General features: G+C 44.2%; 1 protein-coding gene across 2 annotated transcripts; it reads left to right on the top strand.

Annotated features, from left to right (window-relative positions):
* The first annotated feature begins 5,288 nt into the window (after positions 1-5,288).
* LOC106607551 (N-myc proto-oncogene protein) lies at positions 5,289-12,642 on the top strand. Of its 2 annotated transcripts, none has more exons than XM_014204589.2 (3): positions 5,289-5,467; positions 6,050-6,755; positions 10,191-12,642. In XM_014204589.2, the coding sequence occupies exons 1-3, from the start codon at positions 5,312-5,314 to the stop codon at positions 10,973-10,975; spliced, it is 1,647 nt and encodes a 548-aa protein (XP_014060064.2). In that variant the 5' UTR covers positions 5,289-5,311; the 3' UTR covers positions 10,976-12,642. The 2 variants fall into 2 exon arrangements, with proteins under 2 accessions (XP_014060064.2, XP_014060063.2); XM_014204588.2 differs by having other exon boundaries at positions 5,290-5,467; positions 10,188-12,642.
* Positions 12,643-25,652: the final 13,010 nt, after the last annotated feature.

Below are 25,652 nucleotides of genomic sequence, written 5' to 3' on the forward strand. Positions count from 1 at the left end.
TGTGGGTGAACAAATAGCTGACCCGCGCATCACTATTACATGCACACACACACACATACTCACACGCACGCATGCACACACACACACAGACACACACACACACACACACACACACACACACACACACACACACACACACACACTTCTGACTACAATACTTCAACATGCTCTCTGACCACTACTGGCCGGCCCTCATTTCTCACCAAGTGTATTCCTCCAAAATAAACTTGATTTGATGGGAAACTAGCATCCCAAAATAAACTAGATGGGAAGCAACATTTTTCTAGATCAATGATATCTATCATATCAGTCTCTCCACAAACACTGAATTATTACATTGAATTACTGAGGAAGGACTGAATCATACAATAATATACAGTATCCTGACAGCTTTGTTACTCTCTTGTTACTCATTAGGCTCTGGTCAAAAGTAGTGCACTATATAGAGAATAGTAGCCATTTGTGACGCAGTCCATGTGAAGTCATATCTGGCAACGAATCAAGCCAAAAAACTGCTTTTCCCATGAATCACTGTTTTGCAATCACATCCTGGTGGGTTTGGAACCTGTGACTGAACTCCTCTGACATGTATGCAATGTTTTTGCCAAACTCATCCCCCAAACGGGATTCCTAGGAAGTTGGTAGTTGAAATAAGATTTCAACAACAAAATAATGCCAAAAGTACAAACACTCTATAAATATATATTTTACGAAAACGGCATGAGACCAGGTTGCTTACTAACCTACATTCTTAAAGGAAAGGTTGCACGATAAATATTCCACAAATCTAACAATGTAGATTGATTATAAATGTATTCCTTCCAAATAGTCTTAATGCAAAAGTTTATATTATATACTTCTTTAGTCGCAAATGGAATAATATTGATCAAAAAGTTATATCCCAACAATACATTGCGGCTCTGAAGTAAATAAAAGAACAGCCTGCTCGTGGCTTCGGTGATAGGCCATGAAAAACGAACTGGCCCACTCGGCTCTAGCATGATGTTTGATGATGGAATAAGCTAGATAGCAAGCAATCTACAACAACTCCATCAACACTGCACATTTTGCAGAAATGAATGGTCAAATACCAATCGTATTAATGTCATTGTTTATTTCAAGTTATGTCTTTATTTTTGCAGTTATTCTGCACTCTGGCACACTAAGATGAGAGTCTTTTGTTAAGAAATGTAGCTAGATAGCTAGCTAGGTAAGCAATGAATCTCAATGCATGACGTAACGTTAGTTAGCAAGCCAGCCAGCTAACGATAGCTCGATAGCTAACAGTACACTAACTTGAAATGAAAATCTTTGTCAATCTTTTGTTAAGACATGTAGTTAGCTAGCTAGCTAAACAATGGACCATAATCACAACTCGTGACGTTACTACCCTGCATGAATCTGCAGGTAGCTAATCAACCAGGTTCTATGGCTTTAACTAGTCAAGCAGATACGAAGAATAAGATCATGTACATAACGTTAGCTAGCGACCCAACCAGCTAACAGTAGCTAGCTACCCAGCCAGCTAACGTTAGCTAGCTAACAGTACACTTGAAATGAAACCACTTTCTGTCAAAATTAGAAACGTGTAATATCTGGAAATGTAACTAGCTAGACTATCTTACCAGTATACATCATGGTTGGACTTGTCTCCTGTCTGATGCCATGCATGGTCGCCCTTAGTTTGATGATGTAATCCAGGTTGCTCTCTTTTTCTGTGGCTAAACCAACTATGCTCGTAATTTAACAATTTTAGTTGTATTTACAGATGGCATACAAGTTTGATATTAAGGCACATGAAAGTTGACATTTTCAAGAAGACATTTCTGCCAAAAAACACAATTTGATGAAAAAAAAAAATGTTTACTTTCAAACAGCTCTTCTGTGAAGTCGTGACTTGTGACATATGCCTAGTTTCCTGAATCGGGTCACAAATACCAATTTCTCCCAAAATACAAATGTAAAGTGATACTGTATGTCGTATTGGGACTTTTAGTTGGAAGGATAAAACCAATCAAAATGTTTATAACAGCAACATCACTCTGCAGTCTTCCCTTTAATGAAGAACAAAAATAAGAAATATTCAGTATTTTGGTGTGAGTGTGCGTGACTGCACGCATGCGCACGTGGGAGTGGCTGAAATCTAATAGTGTGTGGCGGCAGAGTAAAGTAAAGAGCCTTGTTCGACTAGTTTGTTTTAAGGGGGAGATGCCACTGCCACTGTGGAATCTGACAGCCCAGATGATTAAAGAAGAAGGCAAGTCCTAATGTGTTTTCCAGACTTCATGCACTCTGGGCTCTGCCTATGGTGTGTAATCCTCCTAACCTTGTGCACTTCAAAGAATGCCAATAAAATGCCTTACTATTATAACTATAACGATAACTTCTAGCCCTGCTTTTGTAGACCTGTGGCTCATGTTTGAAACCCTGTTCCCGACCTAAATGAATGTAACATTGTGTTCTAGCCCCACGTCTGCTGTCATATGAGCCTTTAACCTGCTTCAGACCCTTTTTTACACATAGTCAAGAGAGAGAGAGAGAGAGAGAGAGAGAAAACAACAGCAACCCCAAATTGGTCCCTGAACTAAAAACATAACCAGTTGTTCCGGTCTTGTGTTTTATTGATGAACTGTGCGTCCAAAATGGCATCCTATTCCCTACATAGTGCAGTACCCTTGACCAGAGCCATCAAAGGTAGTGCACTACATAGGGAATAGGGTGCCGTTTGGGACGCTGATGCGGTCTCTCTCTCCTTGCCATCACAGCCGGATGTCATGTCGTTGGCTTTTTTGTTTTTCCTTCTAAACACGTTGACTTATGAATCTTTTATACAAACTGGCCCAATTGCTTAACCATTCATGAGCCTGAGCTGTTTTAAAGTGTATTTTCTGATATGTTGTCAAATCAAATAAATAAAAAATGGCACATGCACCGAATACAACAGCTGTAGACCTTACTGTGAAATGCTTACTTACAAGCCCGTAACTAACAATGCAGAGTAAGAAAAAATTAGCTAAATAAACTTACGTAAAAAAAATAAAATCAAGCAATAACAATAACGAGGTTATATACAGGGGGTGCCGGTAGTGAGTCAATGTGCGGGGGTACGGGTTAGTCGAGGTAATTGAGGTCATATGTACATGTAGGTAGGGGTAAAGTGGCTATGCATAGATAATAAACAGCGAGTAGCAGCAGCGTAAAAAAGGGGGTAAATGCAAATAGTCTGTGTAGCCATTTGATTAAATGTTCAGCAGTCTCATGGTTTAGGGGTAGAAGCTGTTAAGGAGCCTTTTGGACCTAGACTTGGCGCTTCGGTCCCGTTTGTTGTGTGTGTGTGTGTGTGTGTGTGTGTGTGTGTGCGTGTGATACCAGTCTGATTCCTGCGTTAGACATTAAATAGCATCTATTTATGTAATAGCATACATTCAAATCAAATTCAAACATCAGCCCAACATTGTAATCATATGATGTACAAGAGTGCAGTCTGTAATTATTGTTTGATGAGGTGAATGAGGATGTGTAGTAGTATAACCCAAATTATAGATGTTCCACCACCACCGCCCCCTTTCCATGGCGAGGACACACACACACACACTCACACACACCTTCTGCTATGCCAAGAAAGACCAAAGGGGCTGATCGATGTCTGCTATCCCTCCATCTATCTTTCCTTCCATTTGCTGTTGGACCAGATGAACCATGCAACTTTAGTTTATACTCCTCTTTGCTTCCCTCTCCCATTCCCTTGGGACAATGACTTCACTCACTCTCTCTGTCTCTCACCCACTCTCTCTCTGTCTCTCTATCCTTTTCCCTTAATCCCTCTTCTCTCTCTGTCTGCTCTCTCACTCTCCCTTCGTTCTCTCTCTCCATCTTTCTCTCTCCCTCCCTTTACCTCTCTCCCTCTCTCTTGGTTCTCACTCCCACTCTCTGTCCTCCCTGCTCTCACACAGGAAGCTGTTCCTGTCGGGTCACAGTCGGAGCAGTGGTTGGGGAAAACACGAGAGAACATCACAGCTCTCATCCCGTCGCCAATCCCAGGGATCCGACGTTCCGGGTTGGTGTTCCCAGGAAACTGAACCCTGTCCCTCACAAATAGTTCCCAGTTCCCAGTCCTCTTGCACTGATCCCAGCTGTGAGTTGTCACCCTCCCTCTCATATCCCACCACTGCTTCTGATCACAACTCTTCAACAATATCTAAGGACATTCAGAAACTTGTCCCGAAGCCACTCCTGCATTGTCTTGGCTTTGTGCTTAGGGTCATTGTCCTGTTGGAAGGTGAACCTTAGCCCCAGTCTGAGGTACTGAGTGCTCTGGAGCAAGTTTTCATCAAGGATCTCTCTGTACTTTGCTTCGTTCATCTTTCCCTCGATCCTGACCTGTCTCCCAGGTCAAAGGGTCTGAATATTTTCCAGATGCACTGTACATTCCTGCAAACCTGTTATTAGAATAAGGAAATGGGGATGTCTTCTACATCAACCACTGCCAGTGGAGTTACATAAAAAGGCTTGAGCACAGCTGATTCTGCGACATGGAGGTGCATAAACAAAGACAAAGAACGTTATGATGACTGCTTTAAAAGTGTAGACTATCAACTCAATGTAGGCCTATAGGTGTGTTTAGTGTAAGTAATGGTTATAAATAACATGTTAATTATTCACTATTAAGAACAAAATCCGTACTTCGCTTTCAACTCATGGTTCGACAATTTACCGCAGATAAACTACAACAGCACTTAATCTGTTGAAACGCTCATGTTTTAATCCAGTCCACATGAGGGCGCAGTGATCCCGACTTTTTGATCCAGATATGCGGTTACCTCAATGCCTCCACACAATGGTGAGAGTTGGGTTCAGCTCTAGGACTGAGTAATGCGCCAGGCCATCGTGACTTCCCTGTTATAACAAGCCAGTATAACAGCATATATGCTTTTCTTTAAACAAACAGAATTCACATCAAATGTATTTTAGAGGTTGGATAAGAAATAATTATGGTATGGATTATTGGAGCCTTTATACATAAAAGTATATTTTATGCATTTGCCCGTAATTCACCCCTATCCATTTCTGAAAAGGGGAGGAAATTAGCCATCATGGAGGATAAGGGATGATAATGTAATATTTATTCTCTGGGGAGGGATTAAAGCCCGTCGTGAGCTATAGAAAGCTACACTGCGAGCCAGCCAACATGCCTGTCCGTCTGCCTCACGCCGTCTACCAAACTCGGCCCCGCCCCTCCATGGGCGGAGCTCCCCTCCAACACACACACAGTGGATTGGAGTGTAGGCTATAACACTCCGCAGCCCATACAATGTGTGTCAGAGATCTGTCTGCGCGACGCAAGAGTAGATGTGGGCTCCTAGAGTTTAGAACTGAACTGCGAAGAGAGAGAGAGAGAGAGAGAGAGAGAGAGAGAGAGAGTGACGAGACAACACACGACTCACACCACAACCTCAGTCAACGCGAGGTGAGCATCTTTCTTTTTTCCGGTGAAAGTGTCGCTTATTTTATTAGTATTGACTCTGATTTGACTACCAAATGGTCAACCTGTTAACGAATACGAATGTCATGGGACTTTTAGAGTTGATATACTTTTGAATAGTTATAATTGCTAGAGGCGTCACTACAGACCCTGGTTCGATTCCAGACTATATGACAACCGGCCGTGTTTTGGAGTCCCATAGGGCGGCGCACAATTGGTCCAGCGTTGTCCGGGTTTGGCCGGTGTAGGCGTCATTGTAGATAATAATTTGTTCTGAACACCTGCCTAGTTAAATAAATGTTAAAAAATAAAAATTAAACTGGTATTCTTGTTTGAATAATATGCCAAGAACACCATCATAGCGGGAAAGGTGACTTCATGTCAGTTTACCCACACTCGCCTCTGTTCTTTCCAAAGTACTTGCAATACTTTTGAGCACTTGGCAGGTTAGCTGTAGAATGTTGTGCATAAGATGTAGGTTATCTGGGCTTTACAATAGGAACTGTATGGAGATGTGTGTCTGCCTTATTTCATTGTGTCTAAACTATCTCCTGTCCTTCTCTACAGGCTTTCCAAGTGTGGGATAGAATGCCGGCGATTATAAGTAAAAATTCCGACATGGATTTTGACTCACTACAACCCTGCTTCTATCCAGACGAGGATGACTTCTATTTCTGCGGTCCTGACTCTGCGCCTCCCGGAGAGGACATCTGGAAGAAATTTGAGTTACTGCCTACGCCGCCCCTCTCCCCGAGCCGAGCGGCGCTACCCGGAGAGCTGGCCTCCGCGTCCGTGGGGGACTGGGGCGACTCGGCAGCAGGTCCCATGAGTTTTGGATTAGGCGACCCGCTGGGGTGCGAATGGACCTCGGAGCTGCTGCTCTTGCCTGAGGAAGATATTTGGGGTGCGTCGGATGGAGACCTGTTCGGCGGCTCCGCTTTGAATAATAACCCCAACTCCATCATCATTCAGGACTGTATGTGGAGCGGCTTCTCTGCCAGGGAAAAGCTAGAGAGGGTGGTCACAGAGAAGCTAAGCAAAGCCATTATCACAGCGGCTGCCTGTGGAGTTAGTAAAAATGTCACTACTGCCGCTGTCATCACTACCAAGGCGTCTGAGCTGAGCCGCTCCGTGTCGGAGTGTGTGGACCCCACGATAGTCTTCCCCTTCCCTGTCAACAAAAGAAACTGTAGCAGCAGCAGCAGATGTCCACTTGGGACGGTCCCCGCCTCTACTGCCCGTTGTAGTGCCAAGGAAACTCAGAGCGACTCCGGTAAGTGAATACCTTCGGCGAGGATGCATACGCAAAATACCCTTCGTTTTGATTACTGTAACCTACAATACAACAGCTAATAGCCTAAAACCTCAATACTAATGCTAAAACCCAGTTTTAGTTTGTTGAATTGATATCATTCTGCTTCAAATAACAGATGGCATTATTATTAGGCTATTGTTATTATTATTGTTTTGTTAGGGTAATAGTAATTGGGGTGATTGGAAGTTAAGAGTTCAAATGACTGGCCCAGAATGGGATTACCTTGTTACGTTCCACACACATGGTGATGGCGGTAGTGAGTGGTTGTGCCACATGAATGAGAGGGTTTATGTAATAGGCAGACGCTTCACCGGCAGATGGCAGTAAAATTGGAGGAGTGTGTGCAATACGAATTTAGATCCAGTTTACACCGAACATCTAGACACACGGGTTGTATAGGGCGATGTACTTGGCGCAGTCAGATAGTCCCAATCTAGAACGTGCTAAATAAACGGACTACTTGATAAAGTGCCTAGTTTCACGATTCGTTGGATGCTATGATTACACACTCAGCGCTAGGATTATTGAAATAACTAGGGCTCCGTGGGTGTGAAATTGCTTCTTACATATTCAACGAATGCCATTCATACCAGCATGAATTAGACAGCATTATGTAAAAAGCAATTTATAGCAACTATTGTGTTTAGTGTTGAGGACGTGTGTGGGTGTTTCGGAAAGGGGGTCGGTGAGAACAACAAAGTGGAAAATTCAACCTCTTTAATAACAGGATAATAGGTTCTTCTAACACCCTAAATAGCCCAACTTTCGTTTGGCAGTTGGCATGGAACTACTGTACGAAAAACTCACGTGAGTAGTTACTAGAGCTCTTTTGTGACGCCTGCGAAAAAAAAGAGACCTCCAACTGGGCAGCGCCGGCTGGAAGCTTGAGCTATAGAGCCTTGCCAAAAGCACACCCCCTCCAACCGGCCCGCTGGCAAAAGAAAGATAGCTGGAGAGAAGAGGAGGAGGGCCTGTTTCTTTAGGGGGCTGACAGCTTTGAACAGGCGCTCCCATCTCGACAGCTGTCTCTCTGGCGCCGTTCCAGCGCCTCGGCTTAAAGCCGGTGATCCAATCACACCACGTTCCCCCGCCCCGCCAGCCTGCAGATGAAACCGTTTGCATGGGCCTCTTCTTCTGCTCGCAGCGTTAAGTCGCATCTATCGCTTTTTTCTACTCGCTTTCCTCACCTTGCCATCAAAAAGAGTAGTAGACGCACTGCAGACTTGAAAGGCAGAATTAGACAGTGTCACTATAGATACCAACATATATCCTATCCATGTTCAAGTCCTATGTGCACAGAATAGGCCTCCTGCGTTTGGTACCCAAATGGTATCAAATGTTGATTTATACAACACTTATTAGAAAACCTACATATGCCTGGAAGCCAAAGGCAGCTGTCACATGTTTATCTGTACATTATTCATTTAAAACAATGAAGGATACACCTCCATATAAAGTGGCTCCCTCTCTTCACCATCTCCACTTCATCTGCGCTGATCTTTTGGAAAATAAAGGAGCTTTGAGCAATATGGTGGATATCTGACAACCAGGTGCTGGCTTTCACCAGACCATCTCTTTCACATCAATGTAGGAAAAGGAAAGGAGACTAGGAGAGGATGCCACTTTACACAATTGACATTTACACCTTGGAGATTCACTAGCACTCACTCACTCACTCACTCACTCACTCACTCACTCACTCACTCACTCACTCACTCACTCACTCACTCACTCACTCACTCTCTACTAGTATGACCCACTTTCCCAGTGAGCCAGATATCATATCACCCAGGCTGTCTCAGCTTCACATGTGGTCTGTCTAGAGAGAGGGGGGAGAACAGAGGGAAGAGAGAGGAGAGGGTAAAGGGAAAAGAGAGGGAGAAGCGAGACACACCCCCTTACCACCCAGCTGAGTCTGTGCTGTGGTTCTGTTTGGATTCCTGTGCCAACTTCTCAGTGTGTGCGTGCGCGTGCAAGTGCATGTGCGTGTGTGTGCGTGTGTGTGTGTGTGTGTTAGATGGCTTCCCGAGGGTCTAGGCGTCAGAAGTGGGTTACTGTAAGCTGTAAAATGCCACACTGCTTTACGAACGACTAAGCTGATAATGATAACCATTATCACAAAGGCATTTTAACTGGGGCTGCTACCTCAATTACTAACTGCTTACGACTGTGTTCTTCTTCTTGCAACTTCAAAGAGGCCTACCCATTATTATAAAAAAATAATGTTTTTTAAGTCAACACATTATTTATTTATTCACTTCTTGTGATATGTAGCGGCAGTAATATACCAGCTTAGGTAAAATGAAGATAAAGAAGGCGGTAAATTATGAAAATAGCTAAATATTTTGTTTTGAAATCCTTCAAGTTAACACCGATCAGGAATTATGACTTTTTAAATGCTTTGCGTATCCCATTTCATCATCAGTAACTGCCTAACTGGTGATGTCAAAACCTTTTCAAGAGTGAGAGAACATGGACACAACTCAGACATTTCTGTAGTGGGTAAAGATGAGCAGGAAAGGCCAAATAAGGGTTGTAGGACTGAAAACAAAGAATACAACCTGTCTACAAGTCAGTCAGATGAAGCATGTAAAAGCCTGTGGACTAGATTAGTGCTACAGGTGACTGACAATAAGCATGAAGAGTACTCTCCTTGTGCAGTGAGTAGAGAGTTTAGTAATGATTTCACTACTTCCACACACACACACACATTTATGCGAGCAGGAGGCAGAAAGACACACACACACACACACACACACACACACACACACACACACACACACACACACACACACACACACACACACACATCTATCTATGTCTTGCTATACTTGTGAGGACTTTATGGGGACCAACAATTGATTCTCATTCAAACTCCTATTTTCCCTAACCCTAACCTTAAACCTAATTCTAACCGTAAACTTAACCCCTAAGCCTAAAATAGCCTTTTTTCAAGTGAGGACTGGCAAAAAGTCCCAACTTCTCAGAATTTTTGTTGGTTTACTATTCTTGTGAGGACTTCTGGTACTCACAATTATAGTAAAATGTATAAACACATGCACACACACGTGCACGCGCATGCACACACACACACACACCGCACTTTGCACTCACTGTATATAGACTTTTTCCCCCCTTTTTTTTCTGCTGTATTATTGACTGTATGTTTTGTTTATTCCATGTGTAACTCTGTGTTGTTGTATGTGTCGAATTGCTATGCTTTATCTTGGCCAGGTTGCAGTTGCAAATGAGAACTTGTTCTCAACTAGCCTACCTGGTTAAATAAAGGTGAAATAAATTTTTTTTTTAAAACCCACACAGGTGACATAGTTCCCACAGTTGGTGAGTCAGAACAATTACCTAACTCACTCTTCTGTTTTCCTTTCCCAGAAGATGAAGACGATGATGAAGAAGAGGAGGACGAAGATGAGGAGGAGGGCGAAGATGACTCGGACGGCGAAGAGATTGATGTGGTCACCGTGGAGAAGCGGCGAGGCTTGTCGCCCTTGGCCACCGGCACGGTCACCATCTCAGTACGGCCGAAGACGGGTGCCGCTTCCGGGGGCGTGGCCTCATCTGGCGTCGTGAGCCGATTCGTTAGCAACCGGGGATCAGCGGGGTCAAACGGTTACGGTCAGGAGCTGATCCTGAAGCAGAGTTCGGTCCACCAGCAGCAGCACAACTACGCCGCTCCCTCGCCATACGCCTCTGACGATGATCACGCACCCCCCTCCAAGAAATATAAGACCTCTGACGCTCCTCGCCAACCTTCCCGCACACTCTCTTCATCATCATCATCATCGACCTTGACGTCATTTGGCTCCTTCACAATGGCAACGGCAGGATCCAAACACAAACGCAACGCCAGCGGTGATAGCAGCCCGCGTGGCGGTTCCTCTGGTAACTCCGACTCCGAAGACTTCGAACGGCGGCGAAACCACAACATCCTGGAACGCCAACGGCGCAACGATCTCCGCTCCAGTTTCCTCACACTCCGCGACCACGTACCCGAGCTGGCGAGGAACGAGAAGGCGGCTAAGGTGCTGATCTTAAAGAAGGCGGCAGAGTATGTGTCGTCACTGGAGGTGGACGAGCTGCGGCTGACGCAGGAGAAGGACAGGCTGCAGGCGCGGAGGCAACAGCTGATCAGGAGGTTGGAGCAGGCCAGGACTCGCTAAGACTTGTCAGTGGCACATAACACAAACATAGGCACACACACACAGACACACACACACACACACACACACACACACACACACACACACACACACACACACACACACACACACACACACACACACACACACACACAGATGAACCCCCTTCTCTCTGTCTCAATTTATATACACACACACACTTGGAGCGACACAGGAGAGGCGGGTGGCCGGGCCACAACAGGACTTTTACTTCCGCCACTTTTTTTGCACATTTGTTGACGTTAAGAATGTTTAGAGTTTTACATGTTTCAGGAAAAAAAGAAGACAAAAGAAGGAGGGAGGTGAAAGAAAGGAGAGCAGGAGCATGCTTCTCTGGGTCCTCTCTCTTTTGTATCATTTTTCTAGAAAAAAAGAAGAGAAAAGAATGAGAGAGGTGAAAGAAAGGAGAGCAGGAGCATGCTTCTCTGGGTCCTCTCTCTTTTGTATAATTTTTCTTTTTTTGTACCTTGTTTTTTTTAACTGAATGTGACACTTACATAGCCCCAAACTTAGTGACTTTCAAAGGGGTCATGTTCATTAGGGCCACCATGGCAAAACATGTTGTAACGGAAAGCAAAAACCCGCATTTCTCAATGGACAAGTTCAGGTATTCCCTCCCTGTTTCAGTCCATTTTCTACCGTTGGGTGCGTAATAAATACACCCCGGGCATAGTGTATTTCAGAGTTCAAAGTTCTCACTTAGGAGCAGAGTACACTTTCTATGCCTTCACCACTGCAAACAGAAGACCCTAGTAAAACCACAGTATAACAAAGACTGTAACGCTGTCACACGTTGGCTCACAACTATGATGTCAAGAAGTTTTGGCGTCTCTCTCTCTCATCCTCTCTCCCTCTCCCTCTCCCTCTTGTTCTTCCTCTCTTGCACTGGTGCTCAAACTAAGGGCTCTATTCAATCCGTCTCACAGAACTTCAGCGTTCCAAGGTGATTGAAATTAGCGGAGACTGCGTTCATGGTAAACGCTGCATATGTCGGCTCAATGGGAAATTACCAGCGATACAGATTGAATAGCGCCCCAAGTCAATGGATGTAATAACTATGTACCTTGCTAGCTGACACTTTTGTAAATAACATTACTGTAAATAACAGAAATACACTCAGAATCTGCCTTGTTTTATATCCATTTTTTTCTTTGGATTTTTATACATTTTGTCCAAAAGCTGCCAATTAATAGACTGGAAACTTTATACCTTTAAAAAAGTACTGTAATGGCAACGAAACATTGTAATATAACAACATATTGTTTAAAAAAAATCTGTCTTCCTACCATGATACTAATTCTACACATCTTTATTACGCTTTAGTGTTATCGTGAAAAATTTGATACTTATATTTTTGTAAGAAAATGTGTTATTGGTAGATATCTTTTTATGTCATTATTTTCTTATTCTTCTCTCTATTCAAAGTGAATTATTTTGTACAGAAATGTGTTCTATCATCATGTACCTGACCCTTTTTCTTTCTCTTTTTTTCCATTTGTTTATGTATTTGTAAGTATCGGTGCATAGAACTTACTGGGGAAACAGATATAATATGTTTGTTGTATCATTCTTATAATGTACATTTAGTGCTGCAACTCATAGCACTTTGAAATACCTCATTTTGACAAATAAATAGACATTGAAAATAATTACCTCTCAGTATGGACATGAATCATCATCATTGATAATGTGAGCAATATCTCTGTCTCTCTCTGTCTGTCTCTCCGTGACTCTCTTTGTGTGTGCTCCCTCTCCCTCACTCTCTGTCGCTCTCTCTGTCGCTCTGTCTCTCTCTCTGTCTCTCTCTGCACTGGTAGACTAGTGTCTGTCTCTCATTCACAAAAGAAAACGAGCCGAGAGTTTGTGGGTGTGTGTGTCCTTAGAATCCACAGTTCAGCACCCCACAGCTCTATCCCCCTCCCTATAGCCACTCACACCCACCCACACACACCTACGCACACACACACACCAAATGGATATGAACACACACACAAACACCCTCCTACATTGTTCACCCTGTTGCCATGGAAACTGGTGCAGCTGCAAAGTGGCAGACAGCGAGCGTGTGTGTTTTTTCTTTTATTTGTCTGCGAGAGTGTGTGTATTTGAGTGTGTGTGTATTTGAGTGTGTGTGTGTGTGTGTGTGTGTGTGTGTGTGTGTGTGTGTGTGTGTGTGTGTCTGTCTGCTTTTTGTATCCCTGCTCGTGTGTGGCCTGTCCCCACTAATATCGCTCCACTCCTCTCCACTACAATGCCAAAACAACACTGGATACTGTTTACCAACATCAACCACATGGCTCTCATCCCCTCCTTTTCTCTTGCCTTTCCTCTCCCTTTCCCGCCCTCTCCTCTCGCCCATCCCTCAGTCTCTCCATGCTGTACTTCAGCCAACTACGTGCCACATACACACCACACACTCTGGGGGAATGGGCAGGATTCTGGCCAACACTCTTTCTCGCTGGAGTGCTCTGAAAGAGAAATCTGTTGCTCCAGACTGGAGTTAGAAAAGAGATGGAGAGAAAGGGATGCATATTTTGGAGAGGATAGGGGCACTGTCATAAAAAAAGACATGAGTCTAAATTTAATATTTGTTTGTGTCTTTGTGCACTCTGTGTGTCAAGTTATCCTTTGACTAGGGATTTAATGCTCTTGTTGCATACCTGAATAAGAGTGCCGTATGTCAACAAATGATTTCTGTTTTGGATTTGGCCATTTTGGGATTGAGCCACCTGGGGTGAGGGGGTGGGGGCATTAATGGGAGGGAGTCTTACTGTCTGGTGGATTACATAACAGGGGTCTGGTGTCTTTGTATGGTTTTGTATGTGTGTTTCTGTGTGTTTCTGCATACACGTGTGTGTGTCTTTATGGGAGTCACCCCTTACTATCTGCCTAATGGTTTATAGCTTATCACACTTGGTTATCAGAGAAAAAAAATTAGGGACAATAACAAATACAATTGCATGGGACTGCATGGATTATGAAAACCAATACTGTACATTTGAGAACTCTGATATAACACTGGAATACATTGCATTGCCCATGTCCTAATCTATTACACACACACACACACACACACACACACACACACACACACACACACACACACACACACACACACACACACACACACACACACACACACACACACACACACACACACACACACACTTCTCCCCACTGTACCCTGAAACTTGCTCTACTGTAAAGCTGCCCTGCTCCTGAAATGAGGCTAATTGTTAATGTTCTGTAGCTGTCAGTCCCTGGCCAGCAGTCTCCTACATTAAGCAGACATATTGCCAGGGCTTCTCCCTGATTAATATACATTGTCTGTCTGTCTGTCTGTCTGTCTGTCTGTCTGTCTGTCTGTCTGTCTGTCTGTCTGTCTGTCTGTCTGTCTGTCTGTCTGTCTGTCTGTCTGTCTGTCTGTCTGTCTGTCTGTCTGTCTGTCTGTCTGTCTGTCTGTCTGTCTGTCTGTCTGCCTGCCTTCCTTCCTTCCTTCCCACCTGCCTGCCTTCCTTCCCACCCACCCACTGGCCTACACAAACACACACACCATGTGGGGTGGGGTAGGGTGTATGTGCATGTGGGTGTGTCTCACACATCCTTCTTTACGACTTGCACTGCTGACAACACTGTTTACATCTCACTGTACTGCAGAGACACTGAATCTGTATTCAGCATGTCAACCTCTCCATATGGTCAGAACAGTAGAGTAGGTATGGTGTGTGTGTCTGTCTGTGTGTGTGCCTACTATATGACTGTGCCTGCGCACACCTGTATATGAACGTGTGTGCTGTGTTAAAATGATCCATTCCTATTCTTTCCAATGCCATCTTCAGCAGCTACTATTTTTTGCTATTGTTTTGTTATTTTAATCTGTGAGACGTGGCCAAGCTCTGCCCAGACAAAGCATGCCCACTGTGCCACGACTGACTCTGTTTGCCAAGGGCCTTGCCATTGATGCCAGGGGGTATCCATCTGTTGTGGGTCAGGGCAATATAGTCGCAGGTGCTGAGGGAGGATTTGTGTGTGTGTGTGTGTGTGTGTGTGTGTGTGTGTGTGTGTGTGTGTGTGTGTGTGTGTGTGTGTGTGTAGAGGGTGAGGGGAGGGGGGGGGGTATTCGTAGATGGGATAAGGAGGGGGGAGAGGTTGTTTGAGAGGTTGTTTGGGGGTGAGCTTTGGGGTGAGGACTGGGGGTGAGGGAGTGGGCACTGGGGGGGGGTTACTCAAGAGTTGCCCGCTGCTGTTGATATAGGGGATAAAATATGTGGCCCACACAAAGGGCGGTGGAGCTACAGTAATTGCTGTGCACACAGAGAAGGGAGGAGGGGGAAAGAGGGAGGGAGAGAGGGAGAGATAGCAAAAGAGTGTATGTTTGTATAAGAAAGAAGAGAGAAAAGGAGAAGAAGAGAGGGTGGGAGAGAGAGGGAGAGCGAGCGAGGGATAGAAAGAGGAGCGGCAGGAAGGGAAAGAGAAAATGAGAGAGCGATGGAAAGAGAGAGGGAGGCCTCTGAGCATTTGATTAAAGTTTACCAAAGTTTGAGGAGATTAGCATACAGATGGTACTGAAGCACGGCCCTGAAAACATCATCCTCCCTTTTTCCTCTCCTCCCCTTCTCTCTCTCTCTCATACACACACACACATTCATGTGTGCGCACAGTGGCAGAGCGGACTCATTGAAAAATCCTTGAATAGCCTTTCAAGTGGATGGCCACAGCACACAGCGAAGGACAGAGAGACAGAGTGAGAGCGAGGGATTGAGAGAGATAGAGAGTGGGGAAGAGAGAGAGAAAAAAAAGAGAGGGAGCGAGCATGAGGGAGGAAGAGGAGTGAGATGGATAGAGATAAAGAGAGAGAGGGTAGATACACAAACAAACAGAGAGAGACAGAGAGAGAGACAGAAACAGAGGACTTAATGCTGAAGTTCCAAGAACTGGGAGAGCGTCCAGAGAATCCTGATCAAGTAGGGTCAAAGAAAAGGTGAAGGTGGCGAATGTAAGGCCCATAGAAATATAATTACTAGACGGGACAAATCCTATTCTGTGGGACTCTTCCTTCACTCCACTAGTATTGAGTTTCACTGTGGTTCCAACTTCAATCAAGTGAATCACAATGATAACCCTCATTTCATGTCATGAAAAGCTTCTCAAAGCCATCTGAATAGGGCCTTTACAGATGGGTTTAAAGGGCATGTATCAACTAGTATCTCAGAATGAAAAGAACAATACGCATTGCATGTTTATATGGAATAATCCAACCATCCATCCATCCATCAAGTCGTTCTTTCTCTTGTCCCTATGAGTTTTGAATGCCATTGTTGCTCATGCGATCAGAGGCCTCTTATATTAGCCAGGCTATGCTTTGAAGCCATTGTTGAATTTTGAAGCTAACGGCTGTTAGCCTGCTGGGCTAAGTGTCCCTCAAACTGTGTGTCACTCCCCAAGCTCCTATGGGACATGACAGCCAATGATTGTGTTTCACCTCTTATGTTTCACCATTGAGACAGTTCTATAAATGTGTCATTGTCATTGTTAGTCATTATGTTTGCATCCCAAATGGCCTATTCCATATACTGTAGTGCACAACTTTTAACCAGGGCCTATAGGTCTCTGGTAAAAAACTAATACACTATGTAGGGAATAGTGGCTGTTGCTGCCAGACTATGATTTATCTATCATCTCATAGGTCACTTTTCAACAACCGCCCTTGAGGACTGATGTACTGCTGCCTTTCTGGTAACACTTTAAAATAAGGTTCCATTTGTAAAGGGTTTATAAAGGGTTTGTAATTACGTTATTAATCATTTATAAATGCATTATAAACCGTTAATAAATGGGTTATAACAAATTGGTCAAAATATTGAAATAGCCTGTCAGTGCTTTCTGAATAGTGAGCCACTATTTACCTCCAGCTATTAAACATTTATAAATGTACTTACAAATGTGTATAATATTGAACCCTTTTGTATCATCATTCAACCTTATTTTCAATGGTTGCACAGTTAATCAATAGTTATTTTCTCACTTTTGGGTGTGATGCATTGTTGCTCTGTCCCAGGAACAGAAATGGTTGTTTTTCAGACCATAGTCAACTTCCAAGATGTGTCTTGTCCCATGTTTGAAACCATGATGATTCATTGGTAAACTTAATTATTCCAAGAATAACGAGTTTATCTCAAGATCTCAAGCCATATTATTGGTGAGGTTCACTGGTTTCTGAAAAATGCCCCCGACGTGAGATCTACTCATCTGTGAAACGTGCTTGAAATAAAGATGCCCAGAATGTTGTGTTGACACTGACGTTATGTGAGAGTGCGTCGTGAAGAACCATGATGGAAGTGGCTATGAGAAGTGTGCAAAGGCCAGACAGAAGAGATTTCTAGAAAGAAACATTGTTCAAAGTATAAAAGTGTTGACAAAAACTTTTGAATACAGACATTCTGCTAAATGATTTAGCATGCTGCTGAACAAGCTAAGAGCTAGCTAGCTAGCTAACATTTGTGAGCACCTCTGTCCTACCTACCTCACTAGGAAATGTTAGCTTGCCAGCTAGCATTAGGTAAAACCTAAAACATATTTTTGAATATAGACATTCTTCTAGACAATTTAACATGAGATCATATTTGGCATGATATAGCTAACTAGCTAAGTAGATCACATTTGCTGGCTAGCTAGCTGGTTAGCTTCGCTAGCTGGCAAAAGTTAGATGACAGCTAGCTAACATCGACATGACCGAGTTTCTATTCAATTTGTTTATCTAGCTTTCATGGATTAGCACGCTAGCTAGTTACCTAGCCTTTGAACTCAGGTACAGTCTCTGGCTAGGTAGCTGGGGCAGTTAGCTGCACTATTTCGCTTGCCTATTAGGTAGCAGTATAAGATAAACTTAGCAAAAAAAGAAATGTCCCTTTTTCAGGACCCTGTCTTTCCAAGATAACTTGTAAAAATCCAAATAACTTCACAGATCTTAATTGTAAAGTGTTAAAACACTGTTTCCCATGCTCGTTCAATGAACCATAAACAATGAAGGAACATGCACCTGTGGAACAGTTGTTAAGACACTAACAGCTTACAGACGGTAGGCAATTAAGGTCACAGTTATGAAAACTTAGGACACTAAAAAGGCCTTTCCCTCCATCAGTGCTCAGACTGTCCGCAATAGGCTGAGAGAGACTGGACTCAGGGCTTGTAGGCCTGTTGTAAGGTAGGTCCTCACCAGACATCACCGGCAACAACATCGTCTATGGGCACAAACCCACCGTTGCTGGACCAGACAGGACTGGCAAAAAGTGCTCTTCACTGACGAGTCACGGTTTTGTCTCACCAGGGGTGATGGTCGGATTCACGTTTATCATTGAAGGAATGAGGTTTACACCGAGGCTTGTACTCTGGAGCGGGATCGATTTGGATTTGGAGGGTCCATCATGGTCTGGGGCGGTGTGTCACAGCATCATCGGACTGAGCTTGTTGTCATTGCAGGCAATCTCACTGCTGTGCGTTACAGGGAAGACATACTCCTCCCTCATGTGGTACCCTTCCTGCAGGCTCATCCTGACATGACCCTCCATACTGCTTGTTCTGTGCGTGATTTCCTGCAAGACAGGAATGTCAGGGTTCTGCCATGGCCAGCGAAGAGCTCGGATCTCAAACACATTGAGCATGTCTGGAACCTGTTGGATCGGAGGGTGAGGACTAGGGCCATTCCTCTCAGAAATGTCCGGGAACTTGCAGGTGCCTTGGTGGAAGAGTGGGGTAACATCTCACAGAAAGAACTGGCAAATCTGGTGCAGTCCATGAGGAGGAGATCCACTGCAGTACTTAATGCAGCTGGTGGCCACAACAGATACTGACAGTTTTTGATCCCCCCTTTGTTCAGGGACACATTATTCCATTTCTGTTAGTCACATGTCTGTGGAACTTGTTTAGTTTATGTCTCAGTTGTTGAATCTTGTTATGTTCATACAAATATTTACACGTTAAGTTTGCTGAAAATAAATACAGTTGACAGTGAGAGGACATTTCTCTTTTTGCTGACTTTAGATGTTGAGCTGATGCATCAACATGTGCAGTCGAGTAAACTGTTGCTTCGCTCTTCAGTATTTATCACCATCTTTGGCAAAATCTAACTATTGTGCAACTTTGTACTTCATGGCACAAAACCACTTTGTGTAATTGGCAAGAAGACGTGCGCTGGTATTAAAAGGGGAATTTTAGAACACCATTTCAATACCAAACATACAATGAGAAATACCCACCTGGCAGTGACCTATGGATCATTTTAGTTCAGCAACTTACTGCTTTGCTGAAAGGACAGCAGCAACTGATGATCAGAACAACCTCTGCTGCAGAGAAATTGACATATGAGATTGCATGGATCTTAGAAGGCCTTTACTGACGCAGGCATAATGAAAGAGTGTTTTTTGTCTTTAGCAGAAATAATGTATGCTGACTTCAGAAACAAAAATGCAACTCGAAAGCAAATAAAAGGAATACAACTATCGGACAGTCATAATAAGAAGAATTGAAGAAATAAGAAAAGACATTGGTAAGCAGCTAAACGAGGATATATCAGCGGCTCCATGATTCAGCATTTTTTGGTATTTTGTAAGGATCCCCATTATCTGTTGCGAAAGCAGCAGCTACTATTCCTGAGGTCCACGCAAAACATGAAACATGACATATTACAGAACATTAATAGACAAGAACAGCTCAAGGAGAGAACTACATAAATAGAAAAGGCACACGTAGCCTACATACAGCGCCAATACATACACTACCGTTCAAAAGTTTGGGGTCACTTAGAAATGTCCTTGTTTTTGAAAGAAAAGCACATTTTTTGTCCATTAAAATAGCATCAAATTGATCTGAAATGCAGTGTAGAAATTGTTATTGTTGTAAATTACTATTGTAGCTGGAAATGGCAGATTTTTTATGGAATATCTACATAGGCGTACAGAGGCCCATTATCAGCAACCATCACTCCTGTGTTCCAATGGCACGTTGTGTTAGCTTATCCAAGTTTATAATTTTGAAAGGCTAATTGATCATTAGAAAACCCTTTTGCAATTATGTTAGCACAACTGAAAGAAGGAATAAAACTTGCCTTTTTTAGACTAGTTTAGTATCTGGAGGATCAGCATTTGTGGGTTCGTTTACAGACTCAAAATAACCAGAAACAAATAACTTTCTTCTGAAACTCGTCAGTCTATGCTTGTTCTGAGATATTAAGGCTATTCCATGCGAGAAATTGCCAAGAAACTGAAGATCTAGTACAACGCTGTAAACTATTCCCTTCATAGAACAGCGCAAACTGGCCCTAACCAGAATAGAAAGAGGAGTGGGAGGCCCCGGTACAGAACTGAGCAAGAGGACAGGTACAGTTGAAGTCGGAAGTTTACATACACCTTAGCCAAATACATTTACACTCAGTTTTTCACAATTCCTGACATTTAATCCGAGTAAAAATGCCATGTCATAGGTCAGCTAGGATCACAACTTTAAGAATGTGAAATGTCAGTCCATTTGGAAGAGCCAATTGCGACCAAACTTTAACTTCCTGACTGATGTCTTGAGATGTTGCTTCGATATATCCACATCATTTTCTCCCTCATGATGCCATCTATTTTGTGAAGTGCACCAGTCCCTCCTGCAGCAAAGCACCGCCACAACATGATGCTGCCACCCCCGTGCTTCACGGTTGGGATGGTGTTCTTCGGCTTGCAAGCCTCCCCCTTTTTCCTCCAAACATAACAATGGTCTTGATGGCCAAGCAGTTCTTTTTTTGTTTCATCAGACCAGAGGACATTTCTCCAAAAAGTACGATCTTTGTCCCCATTTGCAGTTTCAAACCGTAGTCTGGCTTTTTTATGGCTGTTTTGGAGCAGTGCTTCATGCTTGCTGTCGATATAGGACTCGTTTTACTGAGGATATAGATAGTTTTGTACCTGTTTCCTCCAGTATCTTCACAAGGTCCTTTGCTGTTGTTCTGGGATTGATTTGCACTTCTCGCACCAAAGTACGTTCATCTCTAGGAGATAGAACGCATCTCCTTCCTGAGTGGTATGACGGCTGCGTGGTCCCATGGTGTTTATACTTGCGTACTGTTGTTTGTAAAGATGAACGTGGTACCTTCAGACGTTTGGAAATTGCTCCCAAGGATGAACCAGACTTGGAGGTCTACACATTTTTTTCTGAGGTCTTGTCTGATTTCTTTTGATTTTCCCATGATGTCAAGCGAAGAGGCACTGAGTTTGAAGGTAAGCCTTGAAATACATCCACAGTTACACCTCCAATTGACTCAAATGATGTCAATTAGCCTGATGTCAATCAGAAGCTTCTAAAGTCATTTCATAATTTTCTGGAATTTTCCAAGCTGTTTAAAGGCACAGTTACCTTAGTGTAGGTAAACTTCTGACCCACTGGAATTGTGATACAGTGAATTATAAGTGAAATAATCTGTATGTAAACAATTGTTGGAAAAATTACTTGTGTCATGCACGAAGTAGATGGCCTAACCGACTTGCCAAAACTATAGTTTGTTAATTAACAAGAAATTTATAATATTTTAAGCTTCGTAACGATGTCAAACTTGTGTATCTAATCTCAAAAACCGAGTGGAGCAGAGCTAATTCAACTTTTAAGAGAAAATCACCCCATAACTTTGCTGTCATTTTTCAGTGTGTCGCCGTATGCAATCTGCACGCAGCAATGCAATTGCCACTGTAGAATACATATGTCTGTTATATGTGTAGTTTGTGTGTACCTTGCTAGCTACTCATGTAACCATTTAACAAGATACTGTGCTAGCTAGCTAGTGTGTTCGTTTAAAACTGTGACTGAGTGTGCTAGCTACTTATATTGTCCATATATTGGTCTTCAGTGCCACCTATTGGTTGTGGGTGGCCACGGCTGTTTGAGTTGAGCTGTGTGATTTTGTATGATGATATGACAGGTGGGTGCCATCAGAGATTATCACATGTGTATCATGGCTACATCAGTGTTTACATGTGGGGAAATGTTTTTCTTAATTTTGGTTAATAGCCTCTATGGGTTGTTGGAGCGATCTGATGTATGGTGAACATAGGTTTCATCAATGTTCATAGACTACAGCTCAGCGTTTAACACCACAGTCCACTCCAAGATCATCACCAAGTTCGGGACCCTGGAACTGAACACCTCCCTCTGCAACTGGATCCTGGACTTCCTTACTGGCCGGCCCCTGGTTGTGAGGGTAGGCAACAACACATCAGCCACGCTGACCCTCAACACGGGGGCCCCTCAGGGGTGCGTGCTCAGTCCCCCCCTGTACTCCCTGTTCACCCACATCTGTGTGGCCACGCACAACTCCAACACCATCATCAAGTTTGCTGACGACATGATGGTGGTAGGCCTGATCACCTACGGCGATGAGACAGCCTACAGGGAGGAGGTCAGGGACTTTGTAGTGCAGTGCCAGGAGAGCAACATCTCCCTCTACATCAATAGGACTAAGGAGATGATCATGGGCTATAGGAGAAAGATGGGAGAGCTCGCCCCAAGCACATCGAAGGGGCAGTAGTGGATCGGGCCGAGACCTTCATATTCCTTGGCATCCACATCACTAAGGTCTTAACATCATGTTCCACACACACGCACAGGCCCTCGGATCCTCAAAAAGATATACAGCCACACCATTGAGAGCGTCTTGACTGGCTGCATCACCGCTTGGTATGGTAAATGCCTCACCCTCGACCGCTAAGTGCTACAGAGGGTGGTGTGGACGGCCCAGTACATCACTGAGGCCGAGCTCCCTGCCATCCAGGACCTCGTCCAGAACAGCTGGTGTTCTTATGCATGCTTCAGTGTTGCTTGCCTCGAAGCGCGCATAGAAGTCATAGAAGTAATTTAGCTTGTCTGGTAGGCTTGTGTCACTGGGCAGCTCGTGGCTGGGCTTCCCTTTGTAGTCCGTAGTAGTTTGCAAGCCATGCCACATCCGACGAGCATCAGAGCCAGTGTAGTACAATTCAATCTTGGTCCTGTATTTATGCTTTCCCTGTTTGATGGTTCGTCTGAGGCTATAGCGGGATTTCTTATAAGTGTCTGGGTTAGAGTCCCGCTCCTTGAAAGCGGCAGCTCTACCCTTTAGCTCAGTCCATGGCTGGGATATGGACGTACGGTTAATGTGGGAAAAACATCCTCGATGCACTTATTGATGAAGCCGGTGACTAATGTGGTATACTCCTGAATGCCATCGGATGAGTCCCGGATTATATTCCAGTCTGTGCTAGTAAAACAGTCCTGTAGTTTAGCATTTGCGTCATCTGACCACTTCTGCATTAAGCGAGTCACTGGTACTTCCTGCTTTAGTTTTTGCTTGTAAGCAGGAATCAGGGGGATATAATTATTGTCAGATTTGCCAAATGGAGGGTGAGGGAGACCTTTGTACTTGTCTCTGTGTGTGGAGTAAAGGTTGTTTAGAGTTTCTTTTCCTCTGGTGGCACATGTGACATGCTGGTAGAAATTCGGTAAAACAGATGTAGGTTTCCTTGCATTAAAGTCATCTTTTTTTTCCAAGATGGCGTAGCAGTGGGGATGTCTGTTTGGACTGTCTTGTCCCGTCCCTTGTATATATCGTTTTTCTTCATATATATTTCGTATATATTTGTATTATTTTTTTAAAATCTCATTTTCCATCTACAGACTGAACATACTCTCCTGCAACCCGCCTCACCCAATGTGGCATGGATCTGCTATTTTTACACTTTTGAACCGGAACTCCCTTCTGAAGCTAGCCAGCTAACTAGCTACTAGCTAGTAGTCAGTTAGCCACTGCTAGCGGTCATCACTGTTAACTCGGACTGCTAGCCTCAGCCCGGGCAACTCTTGCCAGCCTGCACAGCGCAATATCTACCCAGAGCATATCGGACTGCTTTTCTCTACCACATCTCCGGATTCCTACCGCAAGCTCTGAAGCTTTACTCTGGATCATCGCAGCTAGCTAGCTGCTATCCGAGTGGCTACTCCTGTCTAACGTATCTGTCCCGAAGCAAGCACCAGTTAGCCTGAAGCTAGCCTCGAACTAAGGCCCATCTCCTGGCTAGCCAAAAAGATCAAGCAATCCCTGGGATTCAATTACCTCTTTCACCATTTGGCCTGGACCCTTTGCTGCTGACACGGAGCCCTGCCGATCCATCAAGACTGGTCTACCGACATAACCGTCCGAGGGTTTTTTTTGTCCCGAAGCAAGCACCAGTTAGCATGGAACTAGCCTGGAGCTAGGCCCTTCTCCCGGCTAGCCGAATAATTCCATCAGGTAATACCTGGATTTCAATACCTCTTCTGCCAATTGGCCTGGACCCTTTGCTGCCAACACGGAGCCCCGCCGATCCATCACGACTGGTCTGCCAATGTAACCGTCCGAGGGGGATTCAACAGACTCTACCGTTGCGACGTCCCTCTGAGGCCCATCTGCTAGCCTGCTGCTAGCCCCGGCCTGCTATCTGTCTGAATTGCAGTGCCTCCAGCTCGCATAGCTACTCAATGGACCCTATGATCACTCGGCTACACATGCCTCTCCCTAATGTCAATATGCCTTGTCTATTGCTGTTTTGGTTAGTCATTTTTGTCTTATTTCACTGTAGAGCCTCCCTTATCTTTCACCCCCCACACATGCGCGGTGACCGCACCTGGTTAAATGGTGCCTCTAGAGACAAAACCTCTCTCATCGTCACTCAATACCTAGACTTATCTCCACTGTACTCACATCCTACCATACCATTGTCTACATTATGCCTTGAATCTATTCTTCCATGCCCAGAAACCTGTTTCTTTAACTCTCTGTTCTGAACGCACTAGAGGACCAGTTCTTTTAGCCTTGAGCCGTAATCTTATCCTACTCCTCCTTTGTTCCTCTGTTAATGAAGAGGTTAACCGAAGCCCTGCAGCCCCCAGCATCACTCCCATTCCCCAGGCACTCTCATTTGTTGACTTCTGTAACCTTAAAAGCATTGGTTTCATGCATGTTAACATTAGAAGCCTCCACTCCGCCAACCCAGATGTCCTAGCCGTGTCTGAATCTTGGCTCAGGAAGGCCACCCAAAATCCTGAAATTTCCATCCCTAACTATAACATTTTCTGACAAGATAGAACTGCCAAAGGGGGCGGAGTTGCAATCTACTGCAGAGATAGTCTGCAGAGTTCTGTCTTACTATCCAGGTTTGTGCCCAAACAATTCGAGCTTCTACTTTTAAAAATCCACCATTCCAGAAACAAATCTCTCACCATTGCCACTTGTTATTAGACCCCCCTCGGCACCCAGTTCTGCCCTGGACACCATATGTGAATTGATCATCTATCTTCAGAGTTCGTACTGTTAGGTGACTTAAACTGGGACATGCTTAACACCCCGGCCGTCCTACAATCTAAGCTAGATGCCCTCAATCTCACACAAATCATCAAGGAACCTACAAGGTACAGCCCTAAATCCGTAACCATGGATATCATCCTGACCAACCTACACTCTAAATACACCTCTGCTGTCTTCAACCAGGATCTCAGCGATCACTGCCTCATTGCCTGTGTGCGTACTGGGTCCGCGGTCAAACGACCAACCCTCATCTCTGTCAAACACTCCCTAAAACGCTTCAGCAAGCAGATCTTTCTAATCGACCTGGCCCAGGTA

Source organism: Salmo salar, chromosome ssa06 (genome assembly GCF_905237065.1).
Source record: "Salmo salar chromosome ssa06, Ssal_v3.1, whole genome shotgun sequence".
Classification (NCBI taxonomy): Eukaryota; Metazoa; Chordata; class Actinopteri; order Salmoniformes; family Salmonidae; genus Salmo; species Salmo salar.

Coding starts and splice junctions, on each gene's coding strand:
- LOC106607551 (XM_014204588.2), top strand. CDS start 5,312: ATGTGTGTCAGAGATCTGTCTGCGCGACGCAAGAGTAGATGTGGGCTC. Junction 5,468..6,049: donor ACAACCTCAGTCAACGCGAG/GTGAGCATCTTT, acceptor CCTTCTCTACAG/GCTTTCCAAGTGTGGGATAG. Junction 6,756..10,187: donor GGAAACTCAGAGCGACTCCG/GTAAGTGAATAC, acceptor TTCCTTTCCCAG/AAGATGAAGACGATGATGAA.